Source organism: Balaenoptera borealis (genome assembly GCF_965194805.1).
Source record: "Balaenoptera borealis genome assembly, chromosome: 6".
NCBI lineage: Eukaryota > Metazoa > Chordata > Mammalia > Artiodactyla > Balaenopteridae > Balaenoptera > Balaenoptera borealis.
The window spans coordinates 70,701,983-70,719,275 of NC_138863.1; the positions used below are offsets into that span (position 1 = coordinate 70,701,983).

Consider the following 17,293-nt stretch of genomic DNA (forward strand, 5'->3'; position numbering starts at 1 on the left):
GTGTTATACAATATGGTAGCCACTATCTACATGTGACTATTTAAACTTAAGTAAAATTAAAAATTCAGTTCTTCAGTCACACTAGGCACATTATCATGGACTCAACAGCTACATGTGGGTACAAAATTTAAGTTAATTAAAATTAAAATTAAATAAAATTTAAAATTCAGTTCTTCACTTGTTCTAGTCACATTTCAAAGGCTTAATAGCCACATGTGGCTGATAGCTATTGTATTAGCACAGATATAGAACATTTCCTTCACAGCATAAAGTTCTATTGGACAGTGCTGCTATAGAACTTGTAATACTTTTACTAAAGTTACATGCCCTTAAAAAAAAGTTATTCTATGTTTTTAAAATTAGCATTAATGCTTTCATATTGTATGTATATATCTACAACCTGAAATTTTCTCTTAATATGTTTGTAAGGTCTATTATGCATATTGAGATATAGAATCTAGTTCATTTTAACTGCTGCATAATATTCCATCATAATGCATTTTGGCACAGATAGACACTTAAGTACTTTGCAATTTTTCAGTAATCCAAACTGCCACACCCACACCAACCCTAAGGAAAAAGGCTTCCATGAGAATTCTTGCTTCTCCAAGTCTTCATTAACACTTAAAACAACAAACTTTTGTTTAAAAAACTAATCTAATACTTGTTTTACTTTTCATTTCCCTGATATACGGTGAGGTTGAGTATCTTTTCATGTTTGTTGGCAAATCTTGTTCTACAGATTATCATTTCATGATCTTTTTTCCTCTGGGTCCTTTTTGTGTTACTGATTTATGGTTCCACTAAATGTGTTGTGAATGAACGTGTCGCAAACATCTCCTCTTGCTCTACTACTTGTCTTTTAAGTTTGTTTCTATTGTCTTTGTTAGGGCAAGAGTTAGTAATGTATTGAGGTAGTCAAATTACTAATCTTCTCTTCTGAGTTCTGCTTTCCTATTTTGAGGTCATAAAGGATGAAATTTTCTTCCAAAAAATATTTTTTGGGGCTATGTACTGTGTGTCTGACATGGTCACGGGTTAGTTTATTTAATCCTTATAAGAATCATCTGAAGTAGATATTGTTACTCTCATTACAGAGATATGGTAATTGAATTTCTTATTGTGGTAAAATATACATAACATAAAATTTACCATTTTAACCATTTTTCAGTGTACAATTCTGTGGCATTAAGTACATTCACATTGTTGTGCAATCATCAGCACTATCTATCTACAGAACTTTCATCTTCCCAAAGTGAAACTCTGTACCATTAAACACCAACTCCCCATTCCACTACAACCCCCAACTCCTGGCAACCACCATTCTACTTTTTGTCTCTATGAATCAGACTACTCTAGTAACTCATTTAAGTGGAATCATAAAATATTTGTCCTTTTCTGACTGGCTAATTTCACTCAGCATAATGTCTTCAAGGTTCATCAATGTCATAGCATGTGTCAGAACTTCCTTCCTTTTTAAGGCTGAATAATATTCCACAGTTTTAATACACCACACTTTGTTTATCCACTCAACCATCAATAAATACAAGTTGCTTCCACTTTTTGGCTATTGCAAATAATGCTGCTATGAAATGGCTGTACAGATATCTGACTCCCTACTTTCAATTCTTTGGGGTATATACCCAGACATGAATTGCTGGATCATATGGCAATTCTGTTTAATTTTTTGAGGAACCACCATAGCATTTTCCACAGAGATCACACAATTTTACATTCCTACCAGCAATGCACAAGGATTTCTCTACAGTCTCACCAACAGTTGTTTATTTGCTACATATTTTTGGATAATAGCCATCCTAATAGGTGTGTCTTCCAAAATTATAAAGTTTAGTCTTCACAGGTAGGTCTTCAATACATCTGATATACATTTTTGTGTACGGAATAATGTAAGAATCTAATATTAGTTTTCCCCCCATATAGAAAGCCACTTGCTTCAGCATCATTTAATGAACAGGCCTCTCCTTCCCCACTAATTTTTAATACCATCTCTATTATAAATCAAGCTCCCATATATGCATGAGTCTATTTCTGGACTTTCTATCTGATTATGCTGATCTATCTGACTATTTCTATACCAATATAACACTACTTGAGTCACACAGCATTAAAATATATTTTGATATTTGGTAGAGCAGTTTCTTTTTCCTTTCTAAGAATTTATTTGCTCTTCTTGGATTTTTTTTCTCCTATATGAATTTTAGAATCAGTTTCCTAATTCCATGAAAATTCTGGTTGATATTTTTATTGGAACTGCATTGAATTTATGATTAACTGGAGATAACTGGCATGTGATACTGAGACTCATCATTCATGAAAGTTTATTATTTCTTCATTTATTCCAGGCATTTTCCCCCATTACTATGTTAAATTAATTCTTTCTATAAAATGTTAGACCAAAATCTGATAGACAGATAACTGAAAGAACATTTCTATTCCAAGACTCATAACAGAAACCAAAAAAATAGTTATTGGTTATAAATATAAAATCTGTATACTGTGTGGATTTGGGAGTTATAACAAATAAAATAGATCATATCCAATTCATGAAGTTATTTTTTTAAGTCTAGCGACCTGAAATAATCCTTCAAAATGTAGCTTACATCTCACCACTTTCAGAAAGCCTTCTCTGACCACTCACATACAGTATTTTCCCTTATTTTTGCATCTGAAATTTACTGAGGTCTGTGTTAGAAAGGTACAATCTGATAACTTATAGGCAACACATATGTTTTTGGTTTGTGCTTAGTTTTGCCTATATCATGTTTCTTAAAAACCAGAGACTAAAAAAATTAGGGAATTTCACACAAAAATCATAGGATTTCTGACTTGCAGGTTGTATGTCACTCTCTCTCAGTTACGGGAGATTCCATTTCCATGCTTCCTTGATTACCAGGGCAGGCAAATCACACACTGATTCTTAAAGCTTCCACCTAAAAGTGACCTGTTAATTTCCAACTCACACTCCATTGGCCAAAGCAAAATCATGAGCAGGCTAAGTTCAAAAATGATGGAAAAGTATAACCCTACTATGTACCTCGAAGGTTAAAGGACAAAAATATTTCATATAACTGATGACTTTACCTTCAAACTCTTTCCTCCTACCTATTCTTCAAACTACCACTAGAATTACTTTTCAAAAACACAGATTCAGTTATCCCACAGCTCTGCTTAAAAAAAATCTTCATTAAAGTACAACACTTACTGGGGAAAAAGTAAAAATCACTAAAAATGGCATTCAGTACCTTTTATAATCTACTCCAAACTCCCTTACCATCTTCTTTTCCCATTATTTCCCCTCACATCACCTATTCTCCAGGCCTTTCTCAATATGTGTTGGCTATATTCCAAAATTTAGCTCAAGCATCATTTCCTCAATTCAGTCTCACTTTCCTTTTTTGGGAAAAAAATTAAGTACCACATCCTCTACAAATCACATTATTTACAATAAGCACTAGTATTGGCTAATTCAAAGTAGTTAATATGTGCCAGGCACTTGAAACATAACTGCTGTGTGTCTACTAGAATGTTAGGTCCCTAGATTAAGTAAAAATGCTCTTGTTTACCTTGGTGTTCCCTATAGCATAACACCCAACACATAAAAACTCAAAATACTGGCCTAAAGAATGTAAATACAAGACGAGATAATAAATGTCATTGACATTTTACTTAAGTTTCATTTACTTTTAAGCTTATTTTGACTCTTTCTAAAGCTAAAATGGACCAAGAGACTTAAACAAAAACTTTTAGATGGAATTCCCTAGCGGTCCATTGGTCAGGACTCCAAGCTTCCACTTCAGGGAACACGGGTGCGAACCCTGGTTGGGGAACTAAGATCCCGCAAATCACGTGGCATGGCCAAAATATAAATAAATAAAATAACTATCATTAAACTATTAAAAAAGAAAACTTTTAGATACTGCAGACTATACTTTGGCTAGGCCCATCTGTTGGGTTTAGTCTTGACTGCTTTTGGAAATAGTTTAGTTGCCAAGACCTAAGTTGGGATAGTTATGAAGACAACCGAGCAGTCAAATTACAGCAGTAAATACTTTTAATACAATCATCTCACATCTTTCAGTAATTTCAAGTTCAAAAGCACTTTAGCAAAGTAAATAAAAACACACATTTGAAATAATAGCTATTTGTTTACAAATTTTAATAGTTCTAATAAAACATCTGTTTCTGCTTCACTACTGATAAGTTAGATTGAAGTAGGGGATTGTGGACAGATTTAATGATTTTAGCCTGCTACTGTTCACGTATTAACATTTAAAAATGTAATATTTAAGAAAAACTTTAAGTTGTTTTATAGGTATGCATACCATAATGAAGAACTAGGAAAAAGTACCATGATAAAGCTAATGGAAGAAAAAGTCTTAAGAAAGACATTGTGAACAGTGTGATATATTAAAGTCTAGTGAAAAAAGAACTAAAAGTAGGCCAATAGACTTGGCAATTTGAACAATTCCAGTACAGTAATGAAGGAGGAGGCCAGAATATAATCTTATGAGAGTCAATGGAGGTAAGGAGGTAGAATATGTGAGTATAAGCTATTATTTCAGGAATTCTTGAAATAAATGGAAGAAAAGGTTTAATGGCAGAATGCAGTGAAGTTCTGTTGTTTTGGGGATACAGGACACTTAAACATCTTCGTAGGCGGAGGAAGGGGTCAGTGGAGATGAGCAAGGTTTCAAGAGAGGATGGGATCAGAGAATAAGTCAAAGCATTAGCCATGGAAAAGAGAAAGGTCATTTCTAGTCAAAGAAAGTTGAGTCAGTAGAATGGATGGAAAACCCTGTTCTGCTACTATTTCCATGTCTTAAAAGAGCCATCTGCAAAGTTAACAGCAAGTAACCTGCCCCTATTTATGAGGAAATTCTCACTTTTATATTATATGGTAAGATAGTAACATTTCCCATTGATTTTTAGAGGGATAAAACAACTTCCATCTCCTTTCTACTTTTATTGGCTGCTACGCATTATCTAATGGAAAGAGTAGCTATTATCAATCCAAAGATCTTTGACTTTTTATTAAAAATAAACAATACACTCGGGACTTCCCTGGTGGTCCAGTGGCTAAGACTCCCCACTTCCACCACAGGGGTGCAGGTTCAATCCCCGGTTGGGGAACTAAGATCCCGCATGCCATGCGCCGCGGCCAAAAATTTTAAAAAAATTAAAAAATAAACAATACACTTAACTTTTTTCCTGTTTATTAAAAAATAATACACTTAACATTTCATGTTTTAGAAGTAACATCGTATCCATTTGTCAAATTAGTTTAGAACAAGAGTAAAATAAAATTTTAAGAAAAAATGTAATCATTGAACACCCAGTATTTGATAAAGGAGGTAACACAGAAATAAGAACCCCATAAATCATTCTCTTGAGAGTCTGTCATCTAATCAGGAAGATGAAACACATGAAATATCAGATTCTCAGGCAACACATTTTTAAGTTCAAATAAGAATACAAACTGAGGGGGGGACACGTGCTGATTAAATTATCCGAAACCAAGGACAGGTTATTGAACCAACACTTAGTTTTCCACTCAATGCAAAGGTTTGCAGTGGTCACTGAGATATGATGTAACTCAATCGGTGGTCAGTCAACCCATTATTTCATGTCCAACAATTTCCCAGCATGGATTTCTGGCATGGATATATAATTTACTGCATCTACTACTTAAGGAAAAAGTTATTTTGGTATTTAAATTTGATGCAACTTCCCTTAAGAATTCTACTAAGGCAACATCTTTACCTGTAATTTGCAGGTAAATGTGCAGTATCTACATACCACCTCAGTTCACTTCTGACACTTTCATATGCCTACACATTGTTATTGCTAATTTCAGAATGAATTAGGGAAATTCTAGAAGCTACCTAGAATGTTTGCAAATGTATGGAAGCAGCTTTAGAAGGGTCAAGTTCAGAGAGGCTTAGGCCTCTTAAGAGAATGTATTACACAGATCTTACAAAAATGAAGAATCATGAAGAAACACGCTTACAGTAAAGGAACATGAGAAATATTCAAAACTAACGAAAGTAGGGGCTTCCCTGGTGGCACAGTGGTTAAGAATCCGCCTGCCAATGCAGGGGACATGGGTTCAATCCCTGGTTAGGGAAGATCCCACATGCCGCGGAGCAACTAAGCCTGTGCGCCACAACTACTGAGCCTGCGCTCTCGAGCCTGCGAGCCAAACTACTGAGCCCGTGCCCTAGAGCCCGTACACCACAACTACTGAGCCCACGCGGCACAACTACTGAAGCCCGCACACCTAGAGCCCGTGCTCTGCAACAAGAGAAGCCACCGCAATGAGAAGCCCGCGTGCCGCAATGAAGAGTAGCCCTCGCTCACCACAACTAGGGAAAGCCCACGTGCAGCAACGAAGACCCAACGCAGCCAATAAATAAATAAATAAATAAACCTCACTGCTTAAAAAAAAAAAAAACTAACAAAAGTAAACGAAAAATAACTGAAGTCTGTGCAAGGATGCAATATAGGATCACAAGATGATTTCAACTTTCTAAAAGGAAAAGGTTTATTAGTCATAAGCCATGATAGACCCTTGTAAAAGTACCTACAAAACATTGAAAATTTCATGAAATCTCAAACAAAACTATTTTGTAATAGTCAAAATATTAGACTACTTTGAATAAAGGAAGACAAGTCATTGACAGTGATATGGAAATAGGAAAAAGCTGACAACTAAAAGTGTTCTTAAGGTGGGTTATAAAAATAGTCCCCAAATTTGGACATAAAATACATTACATAAAAGTCTAACACAGTCATCTCTTTTGTGAATGGAGGACTGGAAAGATAATCAGTGTAGAATTCAAAAGAGGCAGAAATTTCTTCTTTAGCTGAAAGCAGAGAGAATATCCTGAGATAGAAATCTATCTGGAGGCCATCTGCCCCAACAGTATGGAACAAGACAGATGATAATATTAAAACAACTGAAAATTCACTTAATTTTAATAAGAATGTAAAAGAAACCATATATACCAAATTTAAAGAAAAGAGAGGTATTACTTATTAATTCATCCATGTATCATAATTACTAGAAGGAATTTATCAGTGTTAAGATTGTACATACATTCTGGGTTTTCTGGATCTTGCCAAGAGTATGCCATGTTTACTTTTTCATGTGTTACTTTTAAAGTCTACATTGTAAACCCAGAAGTAAGATACTTTGAGTCTTTTTTTTTTTTTTTAACCAAAAGGCAAGTTTGATAATCTCTCATATCCCAAAAGTTTAAATCAAAGCAAATAGATAAAATTCTTATTCCTAGGAGAAAATTAAATTAAGAAAATAGAACATTTTCTCCACAAGTTATTTAATGTTGGAATACAGTAACCAGCAGTAAGGGAAGCTTCTTACCATAAGGTTATCTGTGAGGCGATTTTCTTGGGACTGATTTCTTTCTCTTTGGATAACTAGTGAAAGGCTTATAGTTTACAAAGAAACACTTAGAGTCTATATACTAACCTGGCCCAGTCCAGGCATACCTCCTCCAAGTCTAAGAAGTCTGTCCATATTTCTAGAAAACAGAAACAAAGAAAAATGTTCCTAAGCACAAAAGTGTTTACTCAATTGCTATCTACATAATTCACCTTCAGTCACTCAGTATGTCAAAAATATTGGTGGTAATTACAACACAACATCAGACTTCCTGTTAATTAACACCACATATTAATTCAAGAAGCTGTCTTCCATGCTAATTAACAGACCTTATTTTACTGCTTTGGTTTTGGGTTATCCCCAGTTTTAAAGACAAGCAATCTTAGCATACTTTCAAAACTTTGCTATCATTAAGTTAATTATATTTTCTTATTGTTACCTAATAAAGTACCTGAATGAGGAAAAAGTGCCTGAAATGCTTATCATACGTATGATTGAATTTCCTTCAATTTGTCCAGAGTGTACAAATAAAAATCCTCACTTTTAAATTAAATTTTAACATCCTCATTAGTAAGTTCTGTGCTAATTAACTTACAGCTTGTCAGTTATCATCAAAACTACATGTGAAAGACATTGTGAGCAGATTATGGATCTCTGAATTAGCATCAAAGGCTTTTTAAAAACGAACTCATTATACTAAAAGAAATATAAAGTAATATTGCATTAAATGCATTAAGATAGTGTTCTAGAATCCACACAGATAGTTTGCATTATTTCAGATACTGTAAAGATATACACCTTTTTCACTAAGGAAATTTGGCTGCTGTTCTCAATTACAATTTTAGAGTTAATCAGTACAAAGAGAATTAACTTTGAAATATCAATCTGATTTGTTTTTTATGTCTGGAATAACTACAGAAGATATTCTTATAAGCTTGAAAAATTCACAGAAGAAATCAAAGGAAAAAACAACAAGGGTACTAGTATGGCCACAAATACACAAAAAGGAGTAATCAAATTATAAAAATTAATATTAGTACAACTAAATACTTTAAACATGACAATGAAGCATTTTTTTCTACTTAAAAATTGCTACTATGCCTTAAAATTCCTCTTCTTCCTAGGTGTATGCTTTAGAAAATGGTATTACCACAAATTATATTCTAAATTAAATGCTAACAGATTACTTTAGTCATTTGTCCATGTTGTTTTACTAGTTAGACCAGCTATACAAACTTTTCAATAATGTACTTATGATCATTACATTACTGCCTAATTATATTTGTTGAATCCTGCAAACAATTTAATCCTGTGAATATTTAACACTGTTGGTACAGCAAACTTCATTCAAGTCCATATTTAGAAAAGTGCACAAATGATACAGCCATGGAACCTGTACAAAGTGAACACACCACCATAACCACCACCAAGATGAAGAAAGAGAACCTTGTCTGCACCTAAGAACCTCTCGTATCCCCTTCCTAGTCTCTACCACCCTGCAAAGGTAGAATTCCAACTTCCAACAGCACAGATCACTTCTGTTGCTCTTGAATTTTATGTAACAAAATAATATATGTTGTCTGGCTTGTTTCACTCCACAAGTTTGTGAGACTGACAACAGATAAACTCATTTTAAAAAATGAAAAGGCACATAAGAAAACTGGATAGTCCAAACAAAATTTCCACTTTATAACCTTAACTCACCCTCCTAATAGCAACATTTACAAATAAAATCTCCATCAAATTCTTATTAAAATTCCTCAACTCAAATATGGCATTCGATACATGCCACTTTTTAAAGGCTGTAGACTGAAAACAAAACAAAACCCTGTGTATTTTAAAATATAAAATACGTTTATTCCTCTACAATATATTACCCCCTTCAAAAAAATTCTTTTGGCCTAGTTCAAGCTTACAAACGTAAAGAACAAATGGGAAAAAAAAAACTTTAGACATTCTATATATTCCAGGCCAAAGTCAATTCCCAGCTGTGTTCAGTTTATCTATTCCCCCTGTGTTGTTTCTGATAACTTTACACAGACTCCAGATGCTGTGAATATACATGAGCAATGTGAGGAGCAGAGGGAAAGAAAATCTGGCAGGTCAAATCTGTGTTTTTAACAAAATTAGATGTCTCAGCAAACAGGAAAAAATTTAACAAACTAAATATTTTAAGATAATAAGGTTCAATAAAAATACTAACATTTTGAATGAAATACATCGATAAATGTTCTAAATCATACTACTTTAAAAAAAGTTTCTAGAAAGCAGACAAGGACAAAAATGCTAGTTATCTAAATGACTTTCATGAGCCCCTCGATCTGGGCTTTTGATGTGTGCTAAAACTGATACATTTTCATAACATCTTTATGACATATCCTGTAAGGATAGATAAAAGTAAAATATATTCTTAATGCTCACCTGGTCAGTAACTACAACTCTTGTGGTGTTAGGCTTCAATTTGTTGAGTTTGACAAATTTCTTCTTAACTCAAGCTCTTGCTAATACTGGCAGGTATAGTTTTTCCCAAGTTTTTATTTTTATTTTTTTTCTCTCCTAAAAAAAAGTAAATAAAATAAGATACAATTATTTTGAGAACTAAGGAGGGAAATACACGAAGAGCTTTAAAAGAAGCAAAATTCCTAAAAACAAAATAGAAATCAAAATTGATTTTTAATTACCATTTCCTGAGAGTACAGAATGAAATACCATCCAAGGGAGCTATAGAGCATAGTGATTACCCCTATCCAAATTTTGTTTCTAAAGTTTCTTTTCTGTTCTAATTATATGTAAAGATTGACATTTCATGACTTTCAGTCTTTCTAGAGGTGTTTTAAAGAACAAAGAAGATTTATTCATTTTTTAAATAGAACAAAATTCATTCTATTGAGCAATTACCATATAGGTTCATTGCACATTATTAGAAATCTATAACATACTGTGGAATCTTAGTGGTTAATTTTCCTATATCTTTAAGGTTTGTTATTTCATTATCCTAGGAATTACTTCGTCATGTCTTAATCAGTTATTCCCAACTATGCCAAAAAAGACTAAAATAATAAGAAAATGGAAGAATGGTAACAATCATCCCAAATGATGCAAGAGTGAAATAAATTATAGCCATTGCATCATCCTTCAGTTTTTATTGTGCTGCCCAAAGCACTGCTTCATCTTTCAAAAAGATATAAAAGACTGGAGACATCATCTTTGCAGTCTTTTTTTTAGCTTTCATTGAACACAGTTGAGAATTCAGAATTCTTCATTTTCCTCCCATAATGGCAAAGAGAAAACTGACAGAGAAAAAATGTTTCGCAATTATTAGAGAATCACAAGGTGAATGTAAAGAAACAAGTAACAGCACTCTAATGATAACAAACCTGACATAAGCCAAGGTTTCTTTGGCGCTACTGACATTCAGAACCAAATAATTTTTTATTGTAGGGGGCTGTCTTGGGCATTATAGGATGTTTAGCAGCATCCCTGGCCTCTACGCACTGCATGCCACCAGCCGTGATAATCAAAACTGTCTCCAAAGAGGGAACCCTCCTACCCTGTTGGTGGGAATGTAAACTGGTAGAGCTGTTATGGAAAACAATATGGAGGTTTCTTAAAAAACTAAAAATAAAGCTACCATATAATCCAGCAATCCCGCTCCTGGGCATATATCCGGAAAAGATGAAAACGCTTAATTAGAAAAGATACATGTACCACAATGTTCATAGCAGCACTATTTACAATACCCAAGACATGGAAGCAACCCAAGTGTCCATCAACAGATGACTGGTTCAAGAACATGTGGTACATATACACAATGGAATATTACTCAGCTATAAAAAAGAATGAAACATTGCCATTTGCAGCAACATAGATGGACCCAGAGATTATCATACTAAATGAAGTGAGTCAGACAGAGAAAGATAAAAATTATATAATATCACTTATATGTGGAATCTAAAAAATAATACAAATAAATCTATGTACAAAACAGAAACAGACTCACATAGAAAACAAACATGGTTATTTACCAAAGGGGAAAGGGGGTGGGGGAGGGATAAAATAGGAGTATGGGATTAACAGTATAAACTACTATACATAAAATAGATAAGCAATAAGGATTTGCTGTATAACACAGGGAACAATATTCAATATCTTGTAATAACCTATAATGGAAAATAATCTGAAAAATATATATTTATATAACTGAATCACTTTGCTGTACACCTGAAACTAACACAATGTTGTAAATCAACTACACTTCAATTTTAAAAAAATGTCTCCAGACATTGCCAAATGTCCCCTAGAAGGGAAAAATCATCCCAGTTCAGAACCACTAATATAAACAAAATCTCAGACCACTGACAATATCCTATATCAATTTTCTCGAACTTAAAAATTAATGACTGTTGGAAACAGTTTGAGAGCTCTTCAAAAAGCTCAACACAGAATTACCACATGACCCAGAAATTCTACTCCTAGGTATATATCCAAAAGAACTGAAACAGGTATTCAAAACAAGAACATGTACATGCATATTTATAGCATCACTATTCACAACAGCCAAAAGGTGGAAACAGCCCAAATGTCCATCAAAGGGGGTAAGGATAAACAAATTCTATATATACATACAATGGAACATATGGAATACTATTCAACTATAAAAAGGAATGAAATACTGGTAATTGTTACAACATGGATGAACGTCAAAACATTATGCTATGTGAAAGAAGCCATGCACAAAAGGTCACATATTGAATGATTCCGTTTACATGAAATATCCAAAATATATAAATCCATAGAGACAAAATGCAGGTTGGTGATTGCCAGGGGCTGAGGGAGGGAATAAAATGGAGAAACTGCTTAATGGATAAGGGATTTTACTTTAGAAGAATGGAAAATGTTTTGGAACTACATAAAGGAGGTAGTTGCACAACATTATGAATGTACTAAATGGTATTGAACTGTTCACTTTAAAATGGTTAATTTTGTGTTATGTGAATTTTACCTCGAAAAATTACTTTTTAAAGGAGCAATGAGTTGAACAATATATTTCTAAGACCAGAAAGGAAATATGACATTCTCATCCAGTTAGTATTCAACAAGGACTTCATTATACACTATTTTACAACAAGAACCTGTTTTGCTAAAGAGATGACATATTCTGTTATCTTTTATGATGTTGATACAGTTGATAAGTGGACAAATGCTGAAGTGTACACAAAGGTGAGTAAAAGGAAAGAATGTAGAAATTTTAAAAAATAATTGGATTAACTCTAATTGGTGTTTATAAATCTAAAAATAAAAATGTTTCATAAGCAAAGATGATGGACATCTCCACTTCAACAAAATTATAAGCTTGTTTTAAAAAGTATTGCATCAGGGAAGATGAAAAAGGTCTGGAGATGGATGGTGGTGATGATTGCACAACAATGTGAATGTACTTAATGACACTGAACTGTATGCCTAAAAATGGCTAAAATGGTAAATTTTATGATATGCATATTTTAACACACATACACACATACAAAGTATTGCGAGTGCAAGTAGAACCAAAAGAAAAGATAAGCTGGGGCCTATTAGAGTAGAGACATATTTAAAATGTGGAACTGATCTTTATAAGATGGATATGTTCCAGGTTCATGCATGATGGATTATGAGCAGTTAATTACATTCCAACAGTGTTGTCCATTTCAGGTACATATACCTTCAAATGACTTAAAGGTGTAAGAAATTTTAAAAGGTCTACTGGACCCAGATGGTAAATGGTGATGACTGTTTTTCTTGGTATATGAGGTTAAGAGCTATGAGTCTGCAATCTAAGTGCCAGGGTTCAAATACTGGCTCTAACACGTTTTAGCTCTGTATCCTTGGGTCAGTTTCCTCTCTCAGGCTCAGTTTCCTCATCTGCAAAATAGGGATAATGATAGTATCCACCTCATAGAGATGTTTAGATAATTAAATAAGATAATGAACATAAACAACATTTAACCAATGCTTGGCACATAGCAAGTAAACAATGAATGCTAGCTGCTGTCATCAGCACCACCATCCTGAGCATAGCTACAGTTCATCCAGCATGGGTTCTTCTTCCCATAGAGTTTGCCATTTAGTGAATTTCAAAACACGGCATGTTTCACAGTACTAAATGAATCACACTGGAGAAGAGGGACTTGCATTTTGCAGAACTTCGCAAAGGGGTTCATAAAATTAAAAGTGTTACACTAGAACATAAAAGAATACTTCCAGTGCTTAGAAATAAAAGCAATGCAAAAGGTCTATGGATCTAAACCAAGTTTTTACACCTATCAAAAAGCAGAGGACTCAACAGCTTATTCATGATCTGATTAACTAAAACATTATGAGATAATATGAATAAAGTGTTTGTGCCTAATATGTCACACATAATGTTTAGAATCCTAATTGGTAAAAAAAAAGTGCAAAATAAGTATCAGTACTTTCAAAAGCCTGATGATTTTCCACTTCTTCATCTCACAACTGAGCTAACAAAATCATGAAGCCCTTATCTGTTGAGGTTTTTCTACTGTTTCCTAGCTCATTTTTCATTTTTTACTCCTCAACCCATGCTGCAGTTATATACTATTACTTCTCAGATTGATGCTAAATCCTTTAACTACTCCGTATTTGTGATCTCACTGTATTTCTAATTCCTCTACTGTCTGATTTGTGGAAAGTAATTAGGAACTTCTTTCTCTCACTTTCTTAAGGGCTTTCTTCAGTGGAAAAAATAGAAAGAGTCAACGTTAAACTTAATTATACAAATAAGGTTTTGAAAGTAAGATTCCCCCCATTTAGAATAGTGAGGATGGAATTATCATGAATATCTTCTTGTGCTATCTCCTAATTACTGCACTGAAGCAAAATATTTATTACATACTACCTTGTTTATAAGGTGATACGGAAACAGAGCCACAAAGGAATTTAGTGACTTCCACTGAAAGAATTTACAATCTACCTGGGGAGGCACGATATAAACCCATAGAAAAAACACAGAGTGAAAGAATATTAGTATTGAGCCGGAAAGGCTCTGGAGGCAATCAGACCTAGATTTGAATCCTGGCTTCATCACCTACCCTCTATATGATGTGAACAAGTTACCTTCTTTTAGCCTCTAGACTTCATCTATAAAATGAGAATAATATCTTCCTTGCAAGTCTGTTGTAAGAAAAAAATGCAAAGCACCTAATATAGTGCCTGAAACATTCATAGGTACTCAGTAACTGTTGTCATTGTTATTATCTTAGAGCCAGGAAAGATTATTTAATCCAATTCTCACTTCACAGATGGGGACACCAAAATATCATAAAACAGAATATGAGTGTCAAATGAGTGCAACAAACGGGGTATATGACAAGTTCATGAGTACTAAATCACAAGTATTCAGGTAAGGCTTTCACAGGGGGACAATGACTTATGAAACAAACATTGCTATAACATTTAAAACAGTTAAATAGAAGCACAATTGCTCCTTGTTATTGATTTTCAAAGATGGGTTCTGAAATTAGATATTAAACACAAGGGTTACAGACAAGTATAAAAATGGAATAAACCCATGTCAAACAGGTTAAAAATCCAGCTTTTCAATTAGAACAGCGATATAATATTTATCAAGCCCCTTGGGGAAAAAAAAAAAAATCTCCCAAAGTCAACAGGTGAGGCTTCATTGAAAGATCACGACTTCAAAACTTTCTTCTGTTGGCCAGATGCAATTCTGTCCTGGGACAAATTCTAGACAATATTCAGCCTTCTCACTAAATACCACTTCACTAAACACATCTTGTAGTTAATTCTGAGCCACCGTGTATCTTAATCTCTTCAAATGCACAATAACCCATTTAAATTTATATGTTTAAAAGAAACACAATTTAAACTTTAAATGAGCCACTTGCTAGCTTTATAGGACAAGACTAGAAGGCCACCATTAATTATATTAATCATCTCCACTATAACTGTATTCAGTTCTTTTTTATTTCAACATTATCAGTGGCTGTCTTCTTGCTTACTCACAAACATTAAGTCAGCAGCACTAAATACTTTTGTGAGCAATGAAAAAAAATGATTTTCCCTACAGAAGTACATTTCTTGCTAATTTTTAAAGCCTCTTCCTTGCCTTTCCCAACTTTTGGATACCATTTTAATTTCAAGAATTTTCCTTAGGTCACTAGGTTATATTCAAACTCCTTCGAGAAATTTACATTTTTCTTCTTTTGCCTGACACAATGCAGTGACCCCAGGAAAATTAAGTTCCAAGATGTAACACACGGTAGCAGATTTCTACTTTATTGAAAACAGGAAATGTAATCAATTCATCAGCGACTACTCAAGTGGGACAAACTGAAAGTTAAAAGGCAGAGCAGGAATAACCATACTTCGTTTTAAAGAGTTTCAAGGTTAAAAACCAGTGCACCTCTGGGGTTTTGTTTGTTTCTGAAAGCAGTTGAAAACCTAACACCATGAGAAAAGAGGTCAAGGCCTAAGGTTAGCACAAGTGATAAAGCAAACATGCATTCAACGGGAAAGTTAATTTTATTCTCTCGCCCTTGTCTCCTGTCTGGCGGGAAGTTTTTCAACACAGGGGTAAGTTTCAACAGAACACAGACAAACAGAAGCCAAAACCAAGGGTCCTCTCTGAATAGAGAGGAGAGGCTCCCAAGATGTGGTGAATTCAGCGGAGCAGAAACGCTTGGAGGAAGGAGACCACATCCAGACCTAACTTAGTCAGAGACCCGGGTAGACAGCGTGGAGGACGAAGGAACCTGGACTCCACCCTCACCGCCCGGGGCCCCAGTGGAAACTCGGCTGAGCAACGTGACTCAGGAAAGCACGGCGCTGGCAGCGGCCTAGCGCGGCTGCCTCCGCGGACCGCTGGGGCCTGCGTTCCCCGTCTTACCTGAAGGCGGGCGGAGCAGGAGGCCGCGGTCTGGACCCTTGTCTTCCAGCAGCGGTGACGCAGCGGCGGCGGCGAGAGCGACAGCAGCAGCTCCGACTCGGCCGGGCTCTGGCTCCGCGAACCGGCGATGAATCAGCCCGATTCCATTCAAAAGAGTCGCCCAGGCCTCCGCCGCGAAGCACTTCCGGGTTCACTGCTCCGCTTCGGCTTCCGTTTCCCCGACGGCCAATTGAAGACGACTCGGGAGTTGAGCGGGCGTCCCAGGAGGAGCACCCGGGACAGAGACTACGCGGGCCCCCTGCTTCAGGCGTCCCGGCTTGGAGGGCGGGGCGGAAGTTAGCGCTAGGGCCGCTCCCACCCTTCCGACATCCTCCCTTTCCTGCCCGCACCTCTCCCTCCCCAGTTCTGCGCGCCCGGCTGGCGCCGAGATGGAACTGCAGGAATGCGAAGGCCGGAACCCCTTTCTTCGTTTTGGGGTTCACCGCGGCCCTACTTCAAAACTAAAAGGTTCACTTGGACTAAGATTAATTTGGTCATCTGAGAAGCAAGAGAGAAAAGGGAGAGGTGTGAAAAGAGCGGAAATCGGTCGGATGTTCTTTTCCATAGTGCAGTCTACCCACCCTCTTGTCTTTACCAATTTGCAAAGGTTGAATTTCAAGGAAAACAAACATTTCCCTAATGGTAAAACTATCTATTTTAAGCCCAATTTAATTTACAAGGTTTAAAAAATCATATACTCACGTTTCTCCAGGTAATTATCATCACCAATAGCGTTTCACCCATTATCTGCTCTGCTAGGTTTTCAGAGAGCAAAACCGCCCAAGAAATAACTATTGACAAGTTTATATCACATTTCTGTTTAGGGCAGCACGTTTACCAAGTCCCTCTCACTTTGTCAGATATGTTCTAAATGACTAGCATCTTTAAAGCATTCCTAAATCAAGAATGGTGATGAATCTACTGGA

The 17,293-nt window shown here is 35.4% G+C and overlaps 1 protein-coding gene across 2 annotated transcripts in view; it reads right to left on the minus strand.

Moving 5' to 3' along the window:
• Window positions 1–16,643, minus strand: part of PSMD14 (proteasome 26S subunit, non-ATPase 14) — a 90,481-nt gene extending 73,838 nt beyond the window's left edge. The window contains exons 1-3 of one of the 2 annotated variants that reach the window (XM_082395373.1): window positions 16,329–16,643; window positions 9,845–9,979; window positions 7,511–7,562 (exon numbers count right to left, since the gene is read on the minus strand). In XM_082395373.1, the coding sequence (XP_082251499.1) occupies window positions 7,511–7,558 (48 nt within the window). In that variant the 5' untranslated portion in view covers window positions 7,559–7,562; window positions 9,845–9,979; window positions 16,329–16,643. Of the gene's footprint in view, window positions 1–7,510; window positions 7,563–9,844; window positions 9,980–16,328 lie in introns of those variants that run through there. The other variant, XM_082395374.1, reaches the window with a different exon arrangement.
• Between the last annotated feature and the right edge of the window lie 650 nt (window positions 16,644–17,293).